General features: G+C 37.1%; 1 protein-coding gene and 1 long non-coding RNA gene across 2 annotated transcripts; one reads left to right on the top strand and one right to left on the bottom strand.

Moving 5' to 3' along the window:
- Window positions 1-276: 276 nt before the first annotated feature.
- On the bottom strand, window positions 277-25,892 carry LOC144977632 (transmembrane protein 42-like). Its single transcript, XM_078923046.1, has 3 exons — window positions 25,622-25,892; window positions 20,923-21,069; window positions 277-18,196 (listed from the first exon to the last, which is right to left on the bottom strand). The coding sequence occupies exons 1-3, from the start codon at window positions 25,790-25,792 to the stop codon at window positions 17,990-17,992; spliced, it is 525 nt and encodes a 174-aa protein (XP_078779172.1). The 5' UTR covers window positions 25,793-25,892; the 3' UTR covers window positions 277-17,989.
- Window positions 2,956-4,753, top strand: LOC144977633 (uncharacterized). The gene is made up of 3 exons (XR_013646360.1): window positions 2,956-3,072; window positions 3,562-3,719; window positions 4,624-4,753. It is a non-coding gene; the product is annotated as an uncharacterized LOC144977633 (long non-coding RNA).
- Window positions 25,893-26,818: the final 926 nt, after the last annotated feature.

The raw sequence follows: 26,818 nt of genomic DNA, 5'->3' as shown, positions 1-26,818 counted from the left end.
AGACAAAGACAGAAAGCATGTTGGAAAACAGACACAGGGGGATAGAAGACACAGTATGGACCCCCCCCCCCCCCCCCTGCCCGCTATGGGGGGTCATGATCCCCACCCAGAGGGTATTTTTCTTCTTATATTTTTCTCCGTTCATGTATCATTCACACACCCACCCAAACACACACACACACACCCACACACACCCACACCCACCCAAACACACACACAAACTGTGTGTTTTCAGACACTGAAACAAAACGAGCAAAATATAGCAAAGCAAATCGGTTTAATTCTGCATCTTTATTTTGGGTTTTTTATAAAAACAATAATTCACTTAACAACAATAAAAACAAGTTAAATAATGACAACGATTATGATAATAATGATAATGATTCTGATGATGATGGTGATGATGATGATACTGCTGCTGTTGATGATGAATAATGATTCTGATGCTGCTTCTGTTGATGATGATGATAATGATGATGATGATGATATTTTGTCTATGTAATCTTCCACCCCTTCTTTTAGTAAAAGTTTTACTCTTTCTACACAGGAGTCATACCAAAAAACAAACAAACAAACAAACAAAAAAACCCAGAACATATTCAACTGAAGAACCATGACCTGAAAGAACAATGTTCCAAAAAGGAGGAAGTTATTGATAAATTAAATCAAGTTAAATCCTCTTCTCTTTACAAAGATAATTTTAAGAAAAATAGAAAGTTAAATGAAATGCTGTCTGAACAAGAAGTATTACTAAAGGATATAAAAGTTAAAGAGAAGGATGCTTGTCATTTAATCATTTAAAAGTAAAAGACGAGATTAGATCATTAAAGAAGAAAGTTAAATTAGAACAATCTTTAACCTTATAAAAAATATGCAGATCTGGAGGCAATGTTTTTTTTATAATGATTAATGATCATCAAAGATGTCATTTTGTAGTCAGGCGGTGTTTAACTAATACACAAGTTTTGTCCGCAGCTGGTGTCAAGAATCGTATTAGTACTGTAGTTCTATATATGGCTATTAACCTTTTTAAAAATCTTTTTCATTTATGCTTCTCTAGGTGGAGGACTGGATCCTGAAATTGAAACCCGACCTGGGGCATCATGTAAGAGGACGCATTCGTCCAATCGTGGAATACACGTACAAGTGGTGTCACAGTGAGGATTGTTGTTTGGATGACACCTTATTTGTCCTCCATTGGAATTAATCGAGAGACATTCAGCGATCCTGAGAATTTTGATGTTACTGATATTGTTGTTTGTAATGAATTAATTGTTGAGCTTCACAAGGCTACGGCTATCATGAAATCTTCGAAAAACCATTTTCACTTGTGGGTTGCTAAATTCGTTAAGAGTCCAGTCACTTCAAAACTTGCTCGCCATGGGGACAAAATTGTTACAGATTATTTTAATCTTAAGAATAATAGATCTCCCATGCAGGACTTTCTTCGTAAAGCTTTCACTTTAAATGTAGATTTACAATCAGATCTTCAGATTCCTGCACCCCAGCCCATTCTTTCTCCGATTGTAAAATAAAAACATTGTACAGATTGTCTTCATTTAAAGGAGGAAGTTAAAAGTTTAAAAGATTTGGTTCTTTTACTGCAGTCACAGAAAAATACACTTTAAACACTGAAATCCAGAGTTTGAAATCAAATAGTGAACTTTTGCGTGTGCAGCACGACGCAGATCTTTGTCTGGCTAAGGATAAGGTTGATGTTTTAAAATCGAAAGTTAAATCTGCCAAAGGCAAATAAAAATCTGAAGTAAAATGTATTAAAGTTAAAGACAGTATATCAAAAAATGAAATTTCTTTGAAAAATGACATTTATAATATAGAAAAAAAAACTCAGCATACAAAGCTAAGTCAAAGAGCAAAGAATTGACAAAACAGCTTACATCTTCTGAGGAGGAGATTGTTGCTTTAAATAACAAATTAATCATAAACATGAATGATTTCAATGTTGGTGTTAAGGGTACAGAAATTAATGTCTATAGTGATGAGATACGAACGACTGCTATAGGCCTTGTGTGTGAGACTGGTGTATCAGCTGACAATGTTAGCAAAGTCATTGAAATTGTTGCTAATAATTTATTCCAATATTCCTTTGTAGAAAAATTACCCTGCATGCAGACTGTATTAAATAATGTTGATGAAGGCTATGCCCCTTTCTCAAGTTTCAAATAGTTGAAAGCATTTTGAAAGTTGATGATGTCACTCTTCATAGCGATGGTACCAGTCGTGACCAAAAAAAAAATTGTTGGCCATCAGTTGTCACTAAGTAATGGAGAAACTTTCTATTTAAGCTATGCTCCTGTTGCTGCCACTGAAAATTCTAATACTTTATTAGATTTGGCTTTCAGTAGGTACGGCAAACCCACTTATCGAGTCATGGTATTATTGGCAAACAGAGAAATTCAACACAAATCGTCACTTTCTATTTCTCATTTTTAGTCAGCCAAATAAAACGTGTTTGGTATCAAATTCAATCTCAAATCTTCATCTTTTAAAAAATGTTTATGTTTTATTTCATAGGATTCACGGTTATTTCATAGCTTTGAGTTGAAGAAGGGGGGTATAAGCCGATTTCGTAACCGGCGCTCGACTACTCAACACTGCAATCTGACAGTCGTCTTTTCTCGCTGCTCGGCTGGTTGCGTCAGCAATATTAATAGTAACGTGAATGGCAGCATCGGAAAGAAAATTGAATAAGCTTTCATTCGATACTAGATTTGCATTTTTATGATTTTTTTTCAAGCTTGAAATTTCAAGTTAAAAACTTTAAATTGATAAAAAATTAATGAAAATTTTGAAAATTTGGACGATTCTGGTATCAAAAGAAAATTCAAAATCCAGCTTTAAAATGATGTATACGAAAGCAAAATTTATAGCTTTGCGTTAAACAGCCAACCGAAAACGAAACGACAACATTTGTTGAATTCACTTCCCCCACAAGCCGGCTGAGGCAAGGCACGATGGCTGACAACAGGCTCTCGCTACGATGATAGATGATACGTTTAGCAAGAAAATAACCTTTTCGACCGCGAAACATGGAGGAAAGACTATGTTTAGGTAAGTTAGAAGTTGAAGCTATGATAAACCTCTCTTTTTATGTTAAAAAGTTGTCAATCGAACATGATTTTGCCTTTTTTTTTTTTTTTTTGGTTGTTGTTGTTGGTGATGGTGGTTGTATATGTCAAAAACATTTTAAAAATTTTGTTTTAATTAATAAATTAGTGGTCGAAAACGAAATTATACCTTTTCTTGTTCCTTTAATAGTATATCTAGAACAAAAAATAGGCAAAGTTATGGATATGAAAATTATTGAATTTTGATAGGACTTATCTATCACTACCACCGTCACTACCATTGATCATAATGAACTTAGCCTGCACATTTTTCACCTTGATGCTATATCTATAACTATAGCATTTCCCCAGCTTAGTCTGCTCTCCTGGTATATAAAAATAAACGAGTTTAGTTTAATCCTCTACCTGTTTTATGAATTATTCTATAGATGAGATTGTTAACTTGAGAATTGATGTTGCATCCACTTCACAGATTTGTCAGAAGACGAAGACTATCATGGATTTAAAGCCACATTCCTCACCACTGGACAGGGCAGAAGACCAAATCCACCCAAAATTTTGCAATGGAAAAACAAACATCTGCTTCAATTGTACCAGATTAAAGAAGAAGGGCAAAAGTCATGGAATGATGTAAGTAGTCACCTGATTTAAATTAAAATGGGTGACAACAAAGTTTGAGTGTTCTGTCACAAATTTCTGCAACATATGCTCAATTTGCTTCTGTAGATAATGAAGGGATATTACGTATTTTCTTGTCTAAAATTACTAGTCTCATGGCTTACAGAGCAAGTGCCATGAAGTTGTATGGAAATTTATTCTTTGACCATGTCAAGGCTGAGTTGGGTCAAGATGTTTTGATACATTTTCTACATTGCAATGCGCACTATCTTTTGGGCCTTGTCAGTGCATTTGAAAAGGCCATTGCCATTGTAGAGAATGCCTATGTCACTGATCATGGTCCTCTCGGTCGAGATAATCAAAGTAAATTTGCAAAATTTGCAGATACAAAAGAGACTGCTACTTTTCGTATTCTGAGAATGGCGTCTGGTATTTTAGGTCCAAATGGTGACCAGAAGAATGGCTGTAGAATAGAGTGGACAACATTTTGTGAAAAGTCTTACTTTCCTAGCTTTAAAAGTAACCGCTTTAATTGCCACTTTGAAGCAGCAGCTGCTCTCATTTTTCATTTGTCAACAATAAAGTTATTTTTCACCTCTGGTGTTTTGAATGCCAACCCTAACATGAAAATTGAATCTGTTGCTGTTGATATTCAAGACAATGTATTGATGTCCTATGTTTGTTGTCTTGCTTTGGTTTATATCAAGGTCACTCACTGGTCCTTACTGGAAATTGGTGAACAGCTCTGTTAAGTATTCAGAATTTCATACCTATGCTAAAATGCTTAGGGATGCTTTTCAGAGGTGGTCTGAGGATCCCAGTGACCTTTTTAATGAAACTTGTACATCTGTCTTTGATAATACAACGCGATGCAAAGCTTTGTTTAATTCTCTATGTGTCAATTTTAATTTTTCAGAAAGGAGGCGATCTGCAGATCAGGCAGTTTTGGAGTTCCTGGAAATCAAAAAGAAGAATAGATGAGAGGAGAGGGAGGCAGAGCTGGCACTCAGGCCCGAAGAGATGGAGATGAGCAATGCTTTTCGTCAGGCCGAGTTGCACCTTTGCAGAGAAGAACAGCAGCAACAGGCTGTTGCTTAAAAACTCTTTTACCAAATAATAAATAATTACTTAAAAATTTTCTTCGATATTATATTCCTTTCTTCCTTTATGAAGCATAAAAACTGAAAACATGTGAAAGACAGGACGTATATATTCATGATACTCACTACTGCCATGCCACTTTGGTCTGCCATGGTTTGTAATGATACTTATCGTTCACCTTAATCCAAAGCTTTGTTTAATTCTCTATGTGTCAATTTTAAATTTTCAGAAAGGAAGTGATCTGAGGATCAGGCAGTCTTAGAGTTCCTTGAAATCAAAGAGAAGAATAGACGAGACGAGAGGGAGCCAGAACTCCCGCTGAGACGTGAGGAAATGGAGATGAGCAAGGCATTTCGCCAGGCGGAGTTGCACCTTCGCAGAGAAGAACAGCAGCAACAGGCTGAGGAAAGGAAGACTTTCCTCGATTTACTAAAACTAAAAAACTCTTATTCACCAAATAATAAATAATTACTTTAAAATTTTCTTCAATATTATATTCCTTTCTTCCTTTATGAAGCATTAAAACTGAAAACATGTGAAAGTCACGACATGTATACTCATGATTGAAATTATGTATTCCTCTGACTTTGACAACCACATATCTTCGTTCCGTGGCAGAGACAGCCATTACTCCAGGCATAAATCTCATTGCCTTTACTGGCCACTTGAATTAACACCTCCGTTATGCACACCCTGTTTTGTGAATTACATCCTGAAGATGTCATCAGCAACGCGTCGTACAGAAAAATGTTTAATTCAAACTTCAACATTTCCTTTGGCTTCCCTCGGTCTGACCTGACACATGTAGTAAACGTGACAGTCTGCAATCTCAGCTAGGTCAGATAAAAGCCAAAATTCTTCACGATTCAACTAATAAGCCATAACTAAGCCATTTATTGAATTCCGAAATAATTGGACTGGTCCATTCGAGAGTGCAGTAATTGTTGTAAAATTTGCCACGGCAAAACGAGCTATGGAAAGCGTTACCACTGGATGTGCACCACAGCTCTATAACAAACCTTTAACATTAACTGAGGCTAAATTTAAAGATTTGCAGGTCTTAAAAAACATCTGCAACAAAGAATCGAGCCGGATATTTTTCAGTAATCTTCCTCATGATGGTGAAATTTCCGATCACTTTCATGAGGAAGATAGTAATTCTGATTCTGACTCAGATTGGACATAATTTGTTTCTTTAAAGATTTAGAATTAATTGTAATGTTATTGTATCTATCAGTTCTTTGTCTTGCTTTTCACTTATCATATAGTGTATCCTGATGTAATGTTAAAAGATCACATTACAATTCACCAAATCAGATTTTCCTTTTTAGTTTTATAGGTCATTCGATTGCATTTACATTTTATTTTGAAACAGGTAGCATTAACTTCTGTTGATGATAATATAAATATAATATTGATAACGGAGTGTTATTCGACACCCGAGTTTCGGGTGTATTTTGTCACCAGATAATTCGACACCCGAATCGCGCATGCGCAGTGCGTATGAACGTACAAAACCGGGGAAATCAAATCCTGCCGCCTTCCTTCCTTGTCCGTTGCACGCCAGTCCTCAGTCCACATATCAGTTGTGATTGCTTGTAAAATATGGATAGACGGTCGATTTCAATATTTGAGGGAGCAAAATTCGCTTCAAGCGATGAGTTCCTTGAAAGGATCAAGATATTAGAAGACAAAAGTCATTGTTCGCTTGTTTTTAAAAATTCAACGAAAGCAGAAACGGACAATAAGACGCGAAAGCGGGCTATCGACGAGAGGAAATTTTCAATTTCTCGAGGAACGGTAGCCTGCGCCCACTATGGAGCGAAGCGTCATCATACCAGTAAAGGGATCAAGACAAGCTCAAAGTAAGTTTTCTTTCCATTGTATTGAGAAATGTTCCTGTCAATTTCCAATTTTTTTTTGTTAAGTCTTAAGTAAAGGCGATAACATTCCTAAGGTCAGTCATTATCTTTTCTTTTGGCATTGGGCGGGTAAGTAAGGGCAAGGGTAGGTTGAATTTCGATAGGTTAGTGTGATACATTATTTTTCCTGTGAAAAAAGTGGCATTTTTGCTTTCAAAACACCACAGTTAAGATAGGTTGATTTTTTTTTAGTGCACCCCAAAAGACGACTCCCCTGGCCCTGATAGTTAGCTCACTCTTACTCTTAGAAACTAGTTTGCTCACTCTTACTCTTACTTAACCCTCGAAGCGTCAAGGGCCGATTTAATCGGACGCTCGGCCGCCGCCATAACGTTCGGGCTGATCTAATCGGCCCTAGTTTAAAGTGACTATACAACGACCGACATACATAAGAACTCTTTTGTGTGAAGTCCTTGATGTGTCTACTTTCGTTTTCTTCTTGCCAACAGACCGTTGAACCGTGATTTTCAGCGTTCTTTTCACACGTTTACCGCATCTCGAAATGACCGATTCTGAGCCACAACCAGGGCCTTCGGGCCTCCGTAGATCTAGAAATAGATCTACTTTAGCTAATAGAAACCTATTTACTGCTCTCAAGGCCTAACAGTAACACTTGTGACCTTCAAATGGACAGTTATTTGACTCTGTGACTCTGTATTTATAATTCTTGTGTTTTTGTGTGGTTTTTTTTTTGTGCTATGTGGATAAATAGAGATCTCTCTCTCTCTCTTTTCTCAGTAAAAATAAAGGTAAGGAAAACAACACCTTTTTTTTGTCCAGTACCGGGCCATTTATTGTTGATGTAGATCAGATGCAGTGAATATTTGTATCTATTGTTATATATTGTCTGAAAGAGGAAATGATGAGCTACAACTTGGGTATTTCAGAATTTCAATTTAGGCAAAATTTAGCTATCCCTGGTCAAAGTAAATGAGCCGGATAAAAATAAATGTCAAGGTCAGGGTCAATGTCATCTCAAAGGATGGTCAAGGTCACAATGTCGTTTATAAATGGTCATAAGTATTCATAATTTATTCCTCTTTCAGAAAATATATACTTTTACAATCTTATTCTTGGAAACAAAGCTACTACATCTTATTTTCTAAACCTTGGTAAAATCAATGAAATTGCCCCGACATTCTGGCCGGGTACTATTGACGCTTTGAGGGTTAATACGCATTAACATGTTCTCTATTTGAATCAGTTCCCCTTTGTCACTTTGTCCTACTTTTTATTTGGGGCTTTAGGCATTTTAATTGTAATTCTATAACTTTTTTACCATCCCATTTTCTTCCTTTCTATTGGTGCTGATGTGTTCTGAATGAATGTGTTACCGTTACGATCGCTGTAAATTGTAAAAGCCTTAAAAGACAATGTAACTAGTAGCTTGATGATTCATGAATTCATGGGAATTCCCTGTCCTCTCTGTTTGAGCATTTACTTTTGCATCAACATCGCGCCTGTAACTCATCCGCTACTGGAGGCTTGTCGACCAATCAGATAAATAAGAGTTCAAGAGACAATTATACTTACACTTACACGTATTCCTTCTGACTATTCTTACTCTTACTCATTTTTAAATCTCTATGCCTATGGTCTAATTTATGGTCCCCAAAACAATACATGTCACCTGTAGACCCCTTACAGTTTGGTTTTCATTTGATTCTTAATCATGGTCATTGTGCCATGTAGTCATGTAGATATATATTATATCGACATCACATGAAATTAAAGGTCATATAAATATAACTTACGACCAAATCATCAACACACATATTTTGACCACAATTTTTAAATCTTTATCGACTTTGGGGTTATATTGTGATTATAATAACTGATCATTTCTTTAATTTGAATTTGTGAAACTGTTCTCTTGGCGAAATAAGCAGGTTATCATTGACATTGTCATTGAGGTACAATTTTAAAGAAGATTATGACAGATAAAACGAGTGTCAGGCATTTGATTGTTTGGTCTCACTTTTTTTTCAGATCTCAAAAATTAAACTGTTCAGCTTCGTTCAGTTTCAAGTATTGATGATTTTCAACAGTGCATTTTGATTACGAAATGTAATCTTGTACATAATCATCACTCTGATGAGAGAACCTATGCTCAAGAACATAAACAGAAGAAATTTACGGATCAAGCAAAATCTGTTATAAGTAGGTTGTTCAGGCGAAGCCTTCTCAGAGGTGGAAATGCTGTGAGCTTACCTCGAAATCGGCTAAACGGGATTTTTTTAATGGGTCTATCTCGGCTTATGCTTATTTGTTTCGATACAGATGCACATGTATCGAAAATTCAGACTTTGTGCTTTTAAACGGTGTAAACATTATTAGAATAATTTGTTAAGAATTATGTTTGTAAGGAGTATGATTTGTCCTAATTGTGACACAATGACGGAGTCGATCGCAGAACGCAGTGCGCGAACCCCGAAAAGTGACTGAGAACGAACTCGAATCGCAGATCTGTGATAAGACCTATAGCAACAACAAAGACATCATTGGAAAGGGCGAGAACTCTGCTTTCTTTTGATAGGTGATTTCCCATGATCCTTTGCGAAGCCTCCTTGTGAGGTTGACGGATTCGTCGCGGGAAAGCTGTTTTTCCATTTTTCTTTGGACTGGATGATGTTTCCATGATAGTTCACATATCATTGTCAAACACATTTCCTCTAGAATGTGGAAAAATAGCAATTAACTAGGAAATCCTGTTCACCGCCCTGTGATGTGCGAAAAAAAAAGTGTATAATCGTCGACCGGATTTCCCTCTCTGCCTCTATTTGATGGTAGCCGATGTACGGCTGACTGGCGAACCACCTTTCCATTGACTCCTCTTTTCACTAACTGGATCGCTATGGAGTCTTTGAAGATTGCTAATTGGTAAGTTTTTACCTTTTCTCAACTAAATGAAATAATTTCATATCACCTTGTTTTATTTAGAAGGGTTTAAAAAATTCGGTAGGGAATCGAACCGAAGGGGGGTGTTCCAATGGAAGGAACAGCTTCAACAGCCGATCCGAAGCAAAATGGCGTCTGTTTACGCTGGATACAACATTCTCGTTTTACGCTTGTGGCGTGAATGATACATTCTGTTGTGTATATTTGGCCTTAATGTGATGTAGCATTTGTTTGCTTGTCTACATCAGTATTCAGATTAGAGGAGCTACTGAACTACTCAAGCAGCCTTACTTCGTTACTGTATTTTATGTAGTTTTAAGATGAGAAGACGAGCCCCAGCCCAACTAACTAGTCTATGTGGAAGTGTGTTTTGGTCTTTCGATTAGATAATGTATTCATATTATTACATTTCAGTGTCAATGTGTATCAATGGCCTATAGTCAGACTGTAGTAACTGACAGAATTAAGTCTTTTTCTAAAATGTAAAATTTGACTGCAACATGATAATTATTTAGGCTAGGTATTTTGTCTGTGCTTTAGTGATTTGGAAGCATATTTTACATAAGTATTTATTTGTTCCAGATGACAACTCTGCCATTCTGCCATTCCGAAGTATGCATAGCCAAAAGGCAGGGATGAGACAGTGACAGGCCACACATTTATGAAGTTTACAGTTGCAACTCTGGACTATGGCTCCTGATTCCGACGATTTGGACTATGGCATCAATGAAGGATGTAATAGGCAAGTTGATACATTTTCTATACTGGTTGAATTGATTTCTTATTGTTTTGATTCGGAAGGGTGGAATGAAAAAAGGTAAGAGTACTAAGAGTCTACTAACTGAATTGGGGTTCTAATGGAGGGAACATTTATGTTCATGAACTTATTATTCATGCCATGCCAAGTCCTTAAAGAGTAAGAGCCTAAGGGCCCATAGAGCTGGAGCTTATCCAGGTTGTAATAACATGAAACGGGCAAGCGATGAATGGCATAACAACTCTGTACTGCCGGATAAGTAATTAGAACTTGTGTCGCCACGATGCTTGTCAGTCGTTTAACAGAGCCATCATAAGGGTTAGGTAGATGATTTGAAAGCTTGTTTTACATTTACTTCTTCTTTCTTTTTCAAGATGATGATGTCTTCAAACTGCTGCGCAAAATCTTCTTGCTGATTGGGAGGGGACGACTTTGCGACAGGCCTCAAATTTCTGAAGCAACGAACCGACTTCTCCTGCAGCTGTACTTCTTGAAGGTAGAGAGCAGCACATCTTTTAGACAAGTAATTTATTTTTTGCACTTTTTATTTATGTTTTGAATTTTTAATCTCGTCTTCACTCGGGCTGCTTTGGGGTACACACTTTCTTTTTCTGTAGAACTCTTTCTCTCATTTCATTTCAATTTTTTTTTACCCTTTGTACCTTGCGGTATCGGGCATGATCAGGTTTTTTTCTCATGGTCTAGAGGCTTAGTTGCGGGAATCGTTCTACTGTCAATATGCCACGAGTCTGTATGGTATGAATGAATTTTGCTCGGACAGCAGCTGTTAACGGCTTGCTCTTTTCGATTTTCAACTACCAAGATTTCTTTTGCGCTTGCAACTTGCACATGTGACTTCCAAGTTTGATCGTCCATCTCAATAGGACTAGGTCTCAATCTCACCTACCAGTGAGACCTGGAGGGTGGAAATGTTGAGAAAATAATTCCACAGTAACATGACCAGTCATGCACTGGCCGGTATTCGACCCCGGAACCATCTCAAAGGCAGAACCATATAATACAGTGTAACATAACGACATCGCCGGGGACTGATGACTTATGTCGTTATATTCCTGTATTTTCAGGATAACACTTAGTTTTAAGGCAAGTGCTGCTTTATTACGTGCCTTGGTGTTAAGAATTCCCATGATGACTAAAGCCACAGCCATAGCCACATCAATGTCTACTGCTGTTTTGAATTGATTGTTTGGTCATGTTGAAACAATTTCTTTGTTACGTTTTGTATTTACAGCTGAAAGAATGGATGGAGAGACTTGTACCACACATGAAGATCGTGACGGAAACCCGGATTTATCACAGGATACAATCTATCAGCAGTGTGTGTAAGTCTCTTCAAGCCACACCAGACCATCTTATAACCTTTCTGGCTGAGCCATACTGCTTCCATGATGTTGCAGACTCACTGTCAGCACTTGGCTTGAAACGATACCACCTACAGGAGCTGTCCCGTATGATGTTCCTCCAAGTGCTGATGTGAGAAATAAGTCATAATAGATTTGGAAAAGCTTAGAGCCCATGAGTGGCAAGATCAGTCTTTCGTCCATAAGTGGATCCATAATTTAAGTTTGTCTTCTCGTCCTTCGAGTAAGACTCAGATGAAGAGGAAAGTTGACAAATGTCATAAAACCTATCAGACTTTAAATAAAAGTAAAAATAAATCCGATGCTCGTTTAAAAGAGTTTGAGGAATTTTTAAAAGCCTCTTTTCTCAATGATGGTGTGATTGCTACCATACAAAAGCCATTTAAATGTATTATGTGCACTTCTTTACTTGATATTACCAATGAGACTAAACAAGAGTGGGAACTTCAGTACTTTATCGAAGTTTTGCTTCTAGTGATCTCCCTTGGGTTCTACAGGTAGAGCTCCTTTTGTTTACATTGGTTTTACTAGTAAGAAGTGCTTTCAACACAATAAAAGCAATCTTCTCAGCTTTTGTTCTCTACCAAGAAAGTTAAAAACGTGAGTTCTCATGATTTTTGCTCTGCAATCAATTGCACAAATGCCCGGAGCAAACCCGAGTGCAAAGGACTGTCATTTTTTCGATTTCCATTCAATGAAGAAGGAAGGTATGTGAACTGTGTTTTTAGTGTAGTAGTGGTTGTGGTGTAACCAGTCATTCCATTCATCTCTCCTTCTCTCTCTCTCTCTCTCTCACACATACACACACACACACACATACTCCATCTCACTCTCTCTCTTTCTCACTCCCCCTCTCTCTCTATCATCTCTCTCTCTCAATATCTCTACTATGTATATGTGTGCGTGTCAATCAACACACTGTGGTGTGTATGAGTATGATCATGTATGTTTTGTTTTCTCTCCATTTTCTCCTCTATCTATATCATATCTAATCTGTCTATCATTATTATCTATCTCTACCTAAATCACTATCTACGAGTACGAGATAAGCTGCAGCTGTGAGTTAGAACAGTTTTGTGTTATTCTGGTAAACTAATTTATGCCAGTCTTGGATGGTGTACTGACATTGCTATGACATCTATTATTTCTACTGATGTCGAAAATGGATCCAAAATAGTCGAGGGGAAGACTTAATCGCATCTCAATGGAAAATGTAGCAAAGGCCAGATTCCTGCTTTGTGCAGACCATTTTGAATCTCAACAGTTCAATGTGCCCGATCAGAGGAAGAGACTGGTATATAATGCTGTACCAACAATTTTTAATTTCCCAAAAATAATCAACTACGGCCTTTAACTCTAAAAAGAAAGTTGCCGTCAAGATTTGATCTGCCTGGGAAAAAAATGTGTACGGATCAACCCAGCACCAGTCATAGCGAAGCATCTGATTCTGTTTCAGATATAGAGCCAAAGTTAAGGCAGCAGCTGAAGGCAGTGCAGAACAAGCTGTATAAAACAAAGCAAAAATTGACAACAATAAATGATGATAAAAAAAATAGTGTAAACAGAGAAAATGCACTTAAGTTTTTAGAACAAAACCTATCCACTGAAACTTTTGAGTTTGTGAAAACACAACCAAAAATGCAAACAATAACAAGAATGGGTGGCGTTGGAGTCTAAGGATAAATCCATAGCACTATCATTGTTTCACTCCAGCAAGAAGTGTTATAATTTATTACAAAAACTTTTTGTTCTGCCTTCTGTTTGGACTCTTAAAAATTCAGTCAGAGCCCTAAATATTTATCCTGGTTTTTCTCATGGCATGAGTGATTGTCTTGCTGAAAAAGTCAAGAGTCTCTCCTCTAATTCTACTCTTTGTTCTCTTGTATTTGATGAGATGTGCATTAAAGAATTTGTGTCTTATAATGCTGAAAGAGATGAGGTGGAAGGATTGGAGGATTTTGGTTCTCGGGGGAAATCAAGATGTGTTGCTAACCATGCAACTGTTTTCATGGCCAGAGGTATTGTTTCAAATTGGAAACAACCTATAGGATATTTTCTTTCTTCTGGTCCTATCAAGAGCTCTATTCTTTTATCTTCATTACGGCTGTGTCTGTCCAGGTTGATTGATGTTGGATTAGATGTCAAATGTGTTGTTGCTGATCAAGGATCTAACAATCGGAAAGTATTCACTGATCTCTGTGTCTCAGAGACATGTCCATATTTAATTCATGATGAAAAAAAGATTTTTGTATTTTACGACCCTCCTCATTTGTTGAAGAATATTCGGAATAATTTGAAGAAAAATGGTTTTATCACAGACAAAGGAAGTGTTGAGTGGAGGCATATTGTTGATTTTTTTTCATTTAGATAGGCAAAATAATGTTCGAATGGCCCCAAAACTATCAGTTCGACATATTACCCTACCCCGTTTGCCAGTCTGAGAGTAAAATTTGCAGCTCAGGTTATCTCACATAGTGTTGCGGCTGGTATTTCATTCATTGGTCGGTACAAGAAAGACAATAGTGCCTTGGAAACCAGTAATTTTCTTGAACGTTTTGATAGACTTTTCAATACTTTTAATGTGGAAGGAAATGTTCTAGTCGACAAATGGGCCATGCTATTTCATCTGACTCTGGTCATCTTTCCTTCCTGAAGGAAATGCTTGAGTGGCTTAAAAGCATAAAGTCTTCCCAAAACATATATTGCATTTCTGGTTGGCGACTGTCCATCAATTCTTTACTACTATTGTGGGAGGATCTAAATTCAAACTACAATGTCCCATATCTTTGCACCAGAAAGCTTAACCAAGATTGTATAGAAAACTTGTTCTCTAGGATCAGAGGTCATATTTCAGAAGTTGACAATCCCAGTGCCATGGAATTCAGATCTTTTTTTAGAAATGTTATGGTAGATTGTCTTTTTCTTCACTGTGAAGGCAGCAATTGCAAGGATGATGGAGATAATTTTTTGTTATCTTTCAAGAATTTTAGTGAAAGTTTAAAAAATTCCCATGAAGAAAACAAAGTACTAACAAATATCACAAATTCAAACAAAACTGCCCAAATTCTTACTATTGAACCTGAAATACAAACTGAGTTGTCAAAACAGATTAAAGTGAATGTTTTAGCTTACATAGCAGGATATATAGTCAATAAACTTCATTAAAAATATGTAAAGAATGTTTAGGCTTATTAAAGGGAGATAGAGAGCTTACAAACACTACTCAATTTTTAAACTTAAAACAAATTGATGGAAGCAAAGCTGGACTCTTTTTCCCAAGTAACCATTTGCAAATGGTGATTTTCAATTTAGAAAATAAATTCATGAGGGTTATTCAAGCAATATTACCAAGGAGCAATTTAAAAAGGATTATTTTCAATTATCTACAACCATTATCCCCTCCAATAACCAAAGGTGCCTGTAATTGTAAAGTGGAAGATATGATTATTTCCCTCTATATTAATGTCCGACAACATCATGTCTTAAAATAATGTAATAGATCTTTTAAATCAAAAAAATGGAATCAAAATAGAAAAATGATGATAGTTTATCATCAATGAGATTATCTCTTATTTTTAACCATATTTTTTTACACCGTCTGGTCTTAAAGTATACTAATTCTCATTTTTAACAGCAATATATATTACTCGGCCTGGTTTTAAAATCTCCAAATCCTCATTTTTTTGTAAACCGTAATTTCTTTCACGGTCTGGTCTTAAAATATACTAATTTTCATTTTTTTAAAAACGCAGTATATTACACGACCTGGTCTTAAAATCTCAAAATTCTCATTTTTAACCGCAATTTCTTACATGGTCTGATCTTGAAACCTGATATTCTTATTTTATAACCTTGTATCGTGATCTATTTGTGATACATATCAGAGGTCATATGACCGGACACTTGGTCCAATAGTCTAGAATGTACCTAAGTTCTCTATGATACCTGGCTCAAATAGCCACATATATATTTTTTCTGGCCATCTGGCCCAAATAACATCGTCCTCATAATTATAATAATAATTACTGCTTCCCTTACTGTGCTGCCTTACAGTGCTAGCCTTAATTATGGTTTGCATTCCCATTAGAATTTGATTCTGGCATTGGAAAAGAGCTGATGATGTGGGTGAGTTGTAAGAACAAAATCTCTCTCTCTCTCTCTCTCTCTCTCTCTCTCTCTCTCTCTCACACACACACACACACACACACGCATACATTCTTTCTTTCTCTTTCAATTGAAATTTTTCTGTACAAGTACAACGCAACCACTGAACGTGCAAGGTATAGAAGAAGTAGAAAGTTAACAGTTAGTTTTGTAGTGATAGGCTTTCTTGCTTCTTTCGATTTCGGCGGTACATTTTGTTTTAATTTGGCGGTCGTTTGTTTTATAAACAATGTATATTTATTCATTATCATAAGTGTTGATGAAAGACTCTTGATACTAACACGCTCCAAACAAGCTTTCTAGTTCACATGTAGTTTCTATCAAATCATTGTTGTTGCTAGGTACGCTGAATGAATTCACCTGTAGAACCAAAGGGGGATTACTACGATTTCATACTACACTCTTCAAATAGGAAAAAACTCAAAGTTCTCTATCTTGTTTACTAGATTATCTTTGATTACGTGTTGCATACCTAAAGTTGTGTAGTATGCCTTGTCCAACAAGCATTAGCTCAGTTTATAACACACTGGACTTCAGTTGCATACGATGCCTGATTCAGTCCCCAAGGGTAGTCTTTTTTCAGCGAGTGAGAATCTTACGCTTATCAAATCATAATTGGAAAGTATCCTGCGTGAAACCATCATCCTATTTAAGGGGTATCAAGAAATTGTTCCTAATCCATACCATGCTACATGATCCAGAGTAAGCCCTATGCCTATAAGTATAAGTGTAAGCATCCATGATCTTGAAGATCTTGAGTTGCATAGCTCTACTTGTTGAAATATGTAAAAATCAGTGTTACTGTGAAAATAAAAAGTTGTTGATGGACTTACAACTAACAACTGACTAAATTGGACCTTGATTACACAAAGAAAGTGTCTCTTTCCTATTCTTCACGCCAGGATAGGCATATTGAAAATAAAATCACAGGATTGGAGACGAGTACATCAGCCCATGTGCTTCAATTTGGGATTTGAACCGGGGCATAAAGTTGTAAAACATGGTCTGGTTGGTCACTGCTTTGGTTCACACAGTGATTATTTTGATCACAACATTGAAAACCTCATGGGGTGTGACACACCCCAAAGGGAAAAATAGAAGGTTTCCGAGTTTTCTCTACTCATACATAAGGGGGTATGATACACCCCAAAAGACATAAATCTCAAAATCCAGTGATGACCTTCTGGGGTGAGCAAACTATGCACGTGAGATAAACAAAATTAGGACAGGTGATAGATGGGGTCAATTTAGGAAAAGTCATGAAATTTGAAGGCTTTAGGACAAAAACTGTTGATTTTAGAGCGAAAAAATATGGGGCTGGGGTGTAATACACCCCAATGGTAGAAATAGGGTTTAATCGATTGTGCAGATCTACCTACTCGCTTTGGTCAATATTTTAAAGAAAAAATGGATACCACCAGGAAAAAACTTTCATCTGAATCGATCCAAACAACATTTGACAAGTTTCATGGTGATTCATTAACAAATTTTTCAAAGATCACTGAAGCTTACTTACGTGACTGCATTATGTCGTCTCCAACTAAAAGCTGTGATTTAGACCCCGTAAATACTGCCATACTAAAAAAAGGGCATTGATGTAATTTTAACACCATTTACATGTATTGTTAATAATTCGTTGCAGTCAGGTGCTGTACCAGACATTTACAAAGTTGCTCTTGTCAAACCCCTTTTGAAAATACCTGATCTAGATAAAGAGAACTTAAAAAAACTATTCTCTCTCTCTCCATCCCTCACCCCCACCCTACCTCCATATCTCCCTCCCGTAAATCATTTCATCATGAAAATTATATAAATATATGGCACTTTGGGGAAATGGTACAAATATTGCTGACTTCAAATTCTTTAAAAATTTCATGAAATAATCAGCAAAATGAAGAGAATTATTAAAATTCACACCATACCAACAACTCGATTTCCTTAAATTGCAACACATGTAGTCCATTTTAGTAGAGCTTCAATAACTTCAATTAATCAAGCCTAACATAATTCTCACATAATAATAACACATGCATTACTTGAATTGGCTGATTTATTTCGTCAAGAGTCTTTCTTCACCAATTGTGACCTAAGACTTTCATCCTTGATGTCACCTTCCTGTCCTCGAGTTTCTCCTTGCCTGTCCATGACTTGGATATCTTTTGATGAGCTTCTGTGTAGGATGACTAGTCCAATCACCATCAGGACCGATCCAATGTACCATTGATTTGCAATACGCTCTCTAAAAAGGAACAGTCCGAGAAAAGCCTGAGAAAAAAAAAAAAATGAAATGAAGACGATTAAAAAGCTATTCTCCACCTTTTTAAAATTGTTTTGTTTCACATTTTGAGCTATTTTAGATATATCGACACAAATGAGAGAGGATCCAGCACATCCAATTAGATCTCCAGGGGTGAGAATGACTGGTCACAAAAAAGCAGGAAACTTTTCATCGTGAAGATCATGACCCATCCATGCGACCATAACTGCGTAAATTTAAATTTCACTAAAATTTACTGAGATGCGATCCAAAATTTGTCTCGCAGCAATTTCTGATACGACTCGGAGATTTCAAAAGTTGAAAGTGTAATTACACAACATTTGGTGGTTGTAGTAGGGATGATGATGTGGTGGTGGTTGTAGTTGTAGTAGTGGTAGTAGGGTTGATGATGAGGTGGTGGTTGTAGTAATAGCAGTGGTAGGGATGACTGTTGTAGTAGTAGTAGTAGTGGTAGGGATGATGATGAGGTGGTGGTTGTAGTTGTAGTAGTGGTAGTAGGGTTGATGATGAGGTGGTGGTTGTAGTAGTAGAGGTGGTAGGGATGATGGTGTGATGGTGGTGGTAATAGTAGTGGTGGTACGGATGATGATGTGGTGGTGGTTGAAGTAGTAGTTGTGGTATGAATGATGATGTGGTGGTAGTTGTAGTGGTGCTAGGGATGAAGTGGTAGTGGTCTTAGAGATGGTGTGATAGTGGTTGTAGTAGTAGTGGTGGTGGTGGGGATGATGATATGGTGGTAGTTGTAGTAGTAGTGGTGGTAGGGATAATGATGTGGTGGCGATTGTAATAGTAGTGGCGGTAGAGATGTTGATGTAGTGGTTTTGGTGAGTGTTTTTTTTTATTCAGTGATGATAATAGTAATTAATTAGCAAATTTCCTCCCTCAAAAAGGAGGAAAATTTCTCGGTCTATCGATCAAACACAAGCAAAGAAACCTATTAGTTATTCAGCTTATAAATACAACCCAAGAATCTCTCAAATTTAAAGCCATAGTCAAAAGGTAAAAAGAAAAAAGATTAAACTAAGACAATCGCCATTGCTTTATTCTAATATATCTCTATATACCAGATGATTTAATGGATGGTTGCGAAAGAAAGAAAAAAAGAAAGAAAGAGAGAGAGAGAGAGAGAGAGGAGAGAGAGAGAGAGAGAGAGAGAGAGAGGAGAGAGAGAGAGAGAGAGAGAGAGAGAGTCAATTGGGACATCTGGTGCCATACTGTCTGGCTCAACGTCATAAAAACGGGACCGTCACCAAATTTCACAAGACTGAGCACAGGTGTCAAAATATGACACAAGACATAATGGTGATTTTGTGGTTTTGTGGAAAATGTTTGACACGGCAAATTTGAAAAAGGAGGAAATGTGATGGGATGGGCGGAGATAAACTACCATTTAGGCGGAAATCCGCCTTTCTCAGCCCTGATCTCTGATCTATGCATGAAGTGAACCACGTTTCCATATTAACCTCTCACTCTAAATTATTTACAACTTTGGCTGTCTTCCTTTTCCTTATCTTTGCCCCAAAGGCAAAAGGTTTTTCCATTGGCAGTGGTGGTTTACAGATACAGTGTCTTATTGTTTGACGAAAGTCAAGTGATATTGAACTTGGTCAGTGACAGGAAGACTATGATTGCACAAGTCTGGATCCAAGTCCTAGTATGAATGAAAAGGATTGCAAAACTGTGGTTCAAGTGTTCTCAACTTAGGTGTAATAGAATATCACGCTTATTACCCTATTCCAGTAGTGGTTGAACCAAAAGGATGCCAAACAGGTGGCTGGTACTCTATGAAACGTAAATTTGGTAGCAGATTGCCTGCTGGGGAAATATATGTAGTATTGTCATGTGTAAATAAATGTTTATATCTATAGTCCAAGAAATGTCATTGTTATTAAATAATTGACATGTCACCGTCATCTATAATAGGTATTCCAGGCTAAAATTTCGTTACAAATAAAAATTAAATTAAAAGCCACATATGACTTCCCAAACCAATGAAAATAACACTTTATTTATCAAAATCAGAAAAGAAATTATAAAGTCATGTGTTTTTAAAGTTTCATTTTCTGATGATTCGTTAAAAAAAAAAATCTTGGTTAGGAAAGAAAAAAAAAGGCTTTGTTTTACATTGATGTCGCTTAGCAGGCCCAATAGTATTAGTTTTTCATTATTAACTTAAATTCAAGACAGAGAGAGACTTCAAATAGGCTTCATTTTTTTTAATGATTTGTGAAAAAACATAAATCTTGTATAGGAGAAGATCTACGTCATGGCACAAGACCGAAGGGCTAGAGCTCAGGTGGTCGCTGGTTCGGATAAAAGTAAGTAAGTATAGGGAAAGAAAAAATAGGACAGGCTTTTTTTACATGGATGGCGCTTTGCGCTGAAACAAGCTAGCAAGCCCAATTTGGGATATTATATATTATTCAAAGTCTGCCGATTTTAATGGTATAAACTTTTTTCATCAATAACTTGAATTCAAGAGAAAGAGAGACTGTTCATCCTCATTTTTCATGATTTATGAAGAAACATTCACTTGTGGACAGCAGTAGTACCAATTTATAACTAGACTGATATTATTGTTAAAAGTACAAATTTTTGCAAATTCTGGCAACTTAAAATATCAAAATAAAACGATAAAACTTTGCCTTCTTCGCAAAAATTTCTATATTTTTTTATGCACACACAATCATATTGTTCAAGCAAAGAAACTTACTGTGAAGAAAAAATTGGACGCTGTATTGAAAGCTGTGGCTTCCAATGTTGAATGACAAAGGTGCATGGACTTGGTGAAATGCACCCACATCAAAGCATTGCACAAAAAGATGCCAGCCACCCCAACCACACGAATGATAGTTGACACCTAAAGATAAAAATTATCCAATAATAAAGTGTTAAAATAATGATATCTAGATGGAGAAGAAAAAAATTATTTGCGCGATGTATTAAAAATTGTGAGCCCTTAAACTTTTTATATTGACTGGAATTTGGAAATTTAGATTGTATTTTTAAAGATCATCTATACATTGCAAGCTTGCAATTGTGCAGAATTTAGTTAAAACCTTTAGGATGGAATTCTTTCTATCAAACGACAACCTTTCAACTTCTTTTTCATTATGTAGAAACCTCAAGTTTTAAGGACTGAACTGAATTTGGTTGTAACAGAATTTGTTTAAAAGATATAAATGATGGAGAATTGTTGAATGTGAATTATAATGAACTTCGGTGCTTTAAATAAATAAGTAAAAAAAAATTCCCTTTATTCATCCCTAAGGGATTTAAAAGGAAATTGAAAGACAAAAATAATGATACCAAAATATCTGCGATATTCCTCTTTATAACGAAGTTATGCATCTTTAATTGAATCCCCCAAAACGTGAACGACAATTTCCAGTCACAACTTTCCTATGGGCGAGTTGGGTCACAATTTGACTGCCACTGCTGCTGCTCACTAAACTGCCTACTCGAGGTTGGAGGATTTTTTTTTCTATTGGTTAGTCATGTCATAAGTCTTAGTATTAGTCAGGACCCTAGTAATAGTAGTAGTAGGGTGTTTGTTTTTCCTATTATTACTATCAGGGTTGAGTTGGAAGTGTGGGTCCAGGAGAAGGAAGAACCTTGTCTGGACGCCGGTTTGGATCATTCTTGGTCTGGCTACTCATCTTCAGCTGTTCCAGCAGGATTGGATCTAGGCTGGTGTCACCTTCAGGGTCATGGCAGCGCACAAGCTCCTGTACGACGGCAACGTGATGATCCTTCTCATGAGGCCACAGACAACACTCCCATAAAATCAATCGTAGGGGGCACCTTCAACCCCTAGACTTAAATCGAGAAGACCTTTCCACCTAATAAAAATGGCAGACTTCAGTGTGGAGGAAAACTGGAGAGAAATGTGGAACAGGGAAACACCAAAAGGAGGAAACATCATTAAAGATCCAACCAAAAGAGTGCCTGCATTCAATAACGCCAGGAAAAACTGGATTTCCTCAAACCGCCTCTTAACTGAAATTGGAAATGGCAGAACTGCATCAAATATGTGCAGATGGAAACTTGGAAACAGTGATACCTGCCAGAAATGTCAGGCGGCCCCAGAGACCAGCGATCACATCGTCCTCCACTGTCCAGTCACTAAACTAGAAGGTGGCTACGAAACCATCCTAGGGCGGAGGAAGACTTTAGAAGTAGAAGCTGGGTTGACGAAATACATTTGGAATTTGGAGGTGTAGCCATACGCTACTACTAGAGAGGTGGGCCTTTGGCCTACCAACCTCCGCTGCACGTCCAACTCGCCTTGAGCATGCATTCACGTAAAATATAAAGATTTTTTTTTAAACCTACCTCTGTTTCAAAAACTAGCATCTTTCAACTTTCTAAGAAACATTTTGATTTTTCAGAACTTTAGTTCGTTAAAAAATACCGGCCAATCTGACCCGTTGAGTCGAATGAAAACGAAATTTTGTTGTTTACACGGTTCAAAGGAAATGCCGTAAATAAGCTTTCATGGACTTCCTGTGTTGTTTTTACAGTGTCACGTGACCGTTTTGAGAAATTTGTCGTCTGCTACAAATAATTAGACCGGTAGGGGGTAGATATTTTCGTTCGAGCAGAGAAAAAGTGAGTATTATTTCTTGTACTTGTAGAGAGGCCTAGGGTCCACCAGCAGTCAAGTTGATTGAATGAAAGAAAAAAAGGCCTTTTTTATCCGCCGTCACCACCACCGTGAGAGTGGAGGGTGAGGGGGGGGGTGGGTTGCATGAAGACGAAAGGGAGACGTGTCGCTTGGTGACCTTGGTGACGTAGAGATGCTGGCAGGTGCTCTTAACCCCTTAACAGCGAAGCAATTTTTTTGCTTTCAGATAATAGTTTGCTTTTATCTTTATCATTGTTAACAAGGAATACAGCGTTTCCACCAAGAGAGCAGTCAGACTATCGCAACTCGGACCTCAATTGTCTATAATCGTTTTGCCGTTACTTGTCTTTTGACGAAAGAAGATTTGGTGTTAGGTCAAAGATCGAATTTCGCCACTAAAGGTTGCATTGCTACTGGGTTTGCTCTCCCCCCCCCCCCCCCCCTCCTTTTTTCTTCTTTTTTTTTCAACTTAGTATTGTTGATTGCTATTTCCTTTTTTATGATTAGCAAGTGCTGTAGGAATCTCTGCCAGTGACACTGATTTTTTTTGTTTTCAAATAATAGTCTTCATTTATATTATTTTTTAACGCAGAAAAAAAAACAAACGTTTCCACCATAAGAGCAGTAAGAATATTGATAAAAAGCGATTTGAGCACGTTGGGTGGATATTGCTCTATATAAAAGCTCAAGTTTTTAAATTGTAATTTGTTTTTTTGTCTTTTGATGAAAACGGTAAGATTTTATTTTTGGTCCAAGTAAGATTGATATTGGCCTTTAAAAGGTTAAGTTGTTTTGTTTTTTCAGTTTTTTTTGTTTTGTTTTTCGAATGCGGATACGTTGCTTCTTCCTTTTTTTCCTCAACTGGCAAGCTATCGCTGTACTTACCCGCATGGCTTGCACACACAAAAGGATACATCTAGGTCACAATACCTTACATCGAGGTCACAAAATCAGACAACTAGGTCACACATCAAGACATCTCTGTTTCGTTTGTTCCAAGATAGCAAAACAAACCAGACGTCTTGGAGTTCGAAAGAGCTTTCCATAAAATATTTGGTATTTGCAAGACCCCCAGAAACCAATTCCCTATACAGCTCTTGTGCACGGTTACTTATGACCTTGATTTCTTTCGTACCCACCCCCAGAATCCCACTTATTGTGTGTTATAGGCAGAACATAATAAATAGCTGGGCTGCCAGATACGTGACTAAATTGGCCAAAGAGAGAATCTATACTTTGGCATTAGACACCCATTACCTGATGTCTTGGTTTTTAATCCTAGCCTAGTGAGAGAGAGAAAAAAAAACAAACATACATGTATCTGCAAACAGCAGAACGTTTTCATTTTACAGTGAGATGGGAAGGGGGAGGGATAACACTATGACAAGAGAGAGAGAGAGAGAGAGAGAGAGAGAGAGAGAGAGAGAGAGAGAGAGAGAGAGAGAGAGAGAGAGAGAGAGAGGTGGGCGGGGGGGGGGGGGGGGAGTAAGGGGGAGTGGGAAAAGATGAAAGAAACAATGGGTTGCCTGATGACGTAGATCAAAGGATTGTTACAGCGGTGTTCACGGTGCGTACTTCGTGATATTTTAACCTTTTACAGTGACACTGATTTTTTTTCTCCAGATTGCTTATGCAGAATAAATCGCTTCCACCAAGAGAACAGTAGTAAGAGTATATTTCGACTCGGGCTTCAATAAAACTATAAATCGCAAAGCTTGTCTTTTAATGATAACATTAAGACTAAGATCTGGAGTTTGGGGAGTGTAAGATGGAATCTCGCCATTAATGGTTAAAATTGTTTTGATAAAAAAAAAAAATTCACACACACACACACACACACACGAGCAGAATGTTGCAACGGTAAACCGGTTTACGTGTACATAGATCCTGAGGCTAGATGCCCCGTTACCGTGTACGTAGGCACTCCCAAAAAAAAAAGGAAGAAAGAAAGAGACACACACACACATACTCACACACACACACCACACACACACACAGTCACGCATCCTCTACGAACTAATTTTGCGCACCAATTTTTACTGCACTTATGCACCAAATTGCATACCTATCTAGGGACACTTTTTTCCGTATATTTTCTCAATAAACTTTTTAAAAAACCTTTGTTTTGCGCGGCAGGCGGCTGGCACTAGGGGGCACCAACCACTGAATCAGACGAAAAACACACACGATTTAGCGAGGAATGAATCATGAAAATATTTAGGATATAATTTCAAACACAACTTTTGATATTCATCAAGGATTATCTAGTACCGAATGTTTTTTGATAGAAAACAAATGTATCTTCAAATCTAAACTGCTTTTGACGGTAAGCGGTAAGTTTTTTATTTATTTTTCTGTCCAAACGAATGATTTGTCCTAGTATAGAAGCTAAGTATCGGTAACACCGGCGCAGCTCTCTAGTATTTTTTCCAGAATATTTGGTATTTTTAACGCCTAGGTTTGGCATTTTGCATAAAATCTTTCTGCCCACTTGCTACATGCGTCTGGGGATAGTATCATCAGACAGGTGTCTGGGGATAACAAAAATTAGTTATCCCCAGACACCTGTCTGGGGATAACGAATTTTTATTATCCCCAGACAGGCGTCTGGGAATAATGACAGCCGTTTGAGCTCAGTCTCAGTCAAATTTAAAACCAATAATAGATAGGGCATCAAAGTCAATGCCACTCCACCGCACCAAGTTGCGTCAATCTTCCTTGCATGAAGCTGCAACTAGTATTTTGGATTGGATTTGAAATGTAATTGGAAAGACAAATCACGAACCTGAGTTGTCAGTGGTGAGATAGGCGTGTCGAAAACTGGCTCTAAAAATGAGATTCCAAGGTTTAAAACGTCGATGGCTGAACTGGAACTGGTAGCTATCTTGGCACATACTGAAGCAAGGGCAGCGAAAAACCCAGCCTGAATGGCACAAAATATTCCTTTCAAACTCATGGAGAATGATCTTTTTTGTGGTCAAACAGCATGTTTGTGTTTGAGTGAGCGTTAGCGAAGTTCAGCGGACGCAGCCATCTTTTCTTTTTTTTTTATTTTCAAAATTCAAAGAGCGCAAAGCAGGGTTGCCAGATTATTTTCAGGCATTCTGCCAACTGGATTTTAAAAATCTGCCAAATACCACAAAAATCTGCCCAACCGTACTATTTATAGTACCCCCCAGTGGCGGTTCTAGCCTATTTACAGTGGTTGGGCAAAGAGGATTCGGTCATATATATATATATATATATATATATATATATATATATATATATATATATATATATATATATATATATATATATATATATATATGATATATATTTTTTATTTTTTATTTTTTTGTTGTTTTTTTAATAAAAAATTTTTTTGATTTTTTTTTTCGCCTTTAAACAAAAAATATTTCAACCACCAATAATCACATTCACAATGAAATGACAATACCAGTAGATTTTAATTCTTCCAAACGTAATCAAAAATGAATCACGAAAGAGAATACAACTAAAAAATAAAGCGACGAGACATAATGCGACAACACCTTGACAATACAAGTCCATTTCCTTCACTCGAAAAATTAAAGAGATGCTTTAATCCCTCAACGGCGATATTAATATTGCTTTTACATATTTCTGGTTTTCAGTAGTACGTAGTAACCTTAAAGTTTTCATGGAGAAGCAACAACAGCGATATGACTCGAGTTTCATTCAGAGCTCAAATTGCATAATTTTTACTGCTGTCTTGGTGGTCAGAATGATTGTGCCGGTGGTGGTAGTGGTTGGAATAGTGGTAGCGGTGGTGGTGGTGGTGGAGGAGGAGGAGGAAGACGAGGCGGTGAGGGGTAATTATGGTAGTGGTTTTGGTGGTGCTGTTGGTTAGAATGATAGTTGTGGAGACGATGACGGAAATTGTATGGTGATGTTGATATTGTTTTTATTGCTATTGTTGTACTTGTTGTTAATATTGTTGTTGTTGTTGTTAATGATGATG

Source organism: Berghia stephanieae, chromosome 7, assembly GCF_034508935.2.
Source record: "Berghia stephanieae isolate SIO BIC M18660-M18661 chromosome 7, UCSD_Bste_1.3, whole genome shotgun sequence".
Classification (NCBI taxonomy): domain Eukaryota; kingdom Metazoa; phylum Mollusca; class Gastropoda; order Nudibranchia; family Aeolidiidae; genus Berghia; species Berghia stephanieae.
The sequence above is the reverse complement of the archived record's forward strand: the minus strand, read 5'-3'. Positions and strand labels throughout refer to the sequence as shown.

What these genes read in the sequence shown, in the direction of transcription:
- LOC144977632 (XM_078923046.1), bottom strand. Translation starts at nt 25,792, where the DNA reads ATGAGTTTGAAAGGAATATTTTGTGCCATTCAGGCTGGGTTTTTCGCT. An exon ending in TCTCACCACTGACAACTCAG is followed by an intron (nt 21,070 to 25,621) that starts GTTCGTGATTTG and finishes TTTTATCTTTAG; the next exon opens with GTGTCAACTATCATTCGTGT. An exon ending in CGTCCAATTTTTTCTTCACA is followed by an intron (nt 18,197 to 20,922) that starts GTAAGTTTCTTT and finishes TTTTTTTCTCAG; the next exon opens with GCTTTTCTCGGACTGTTCCT.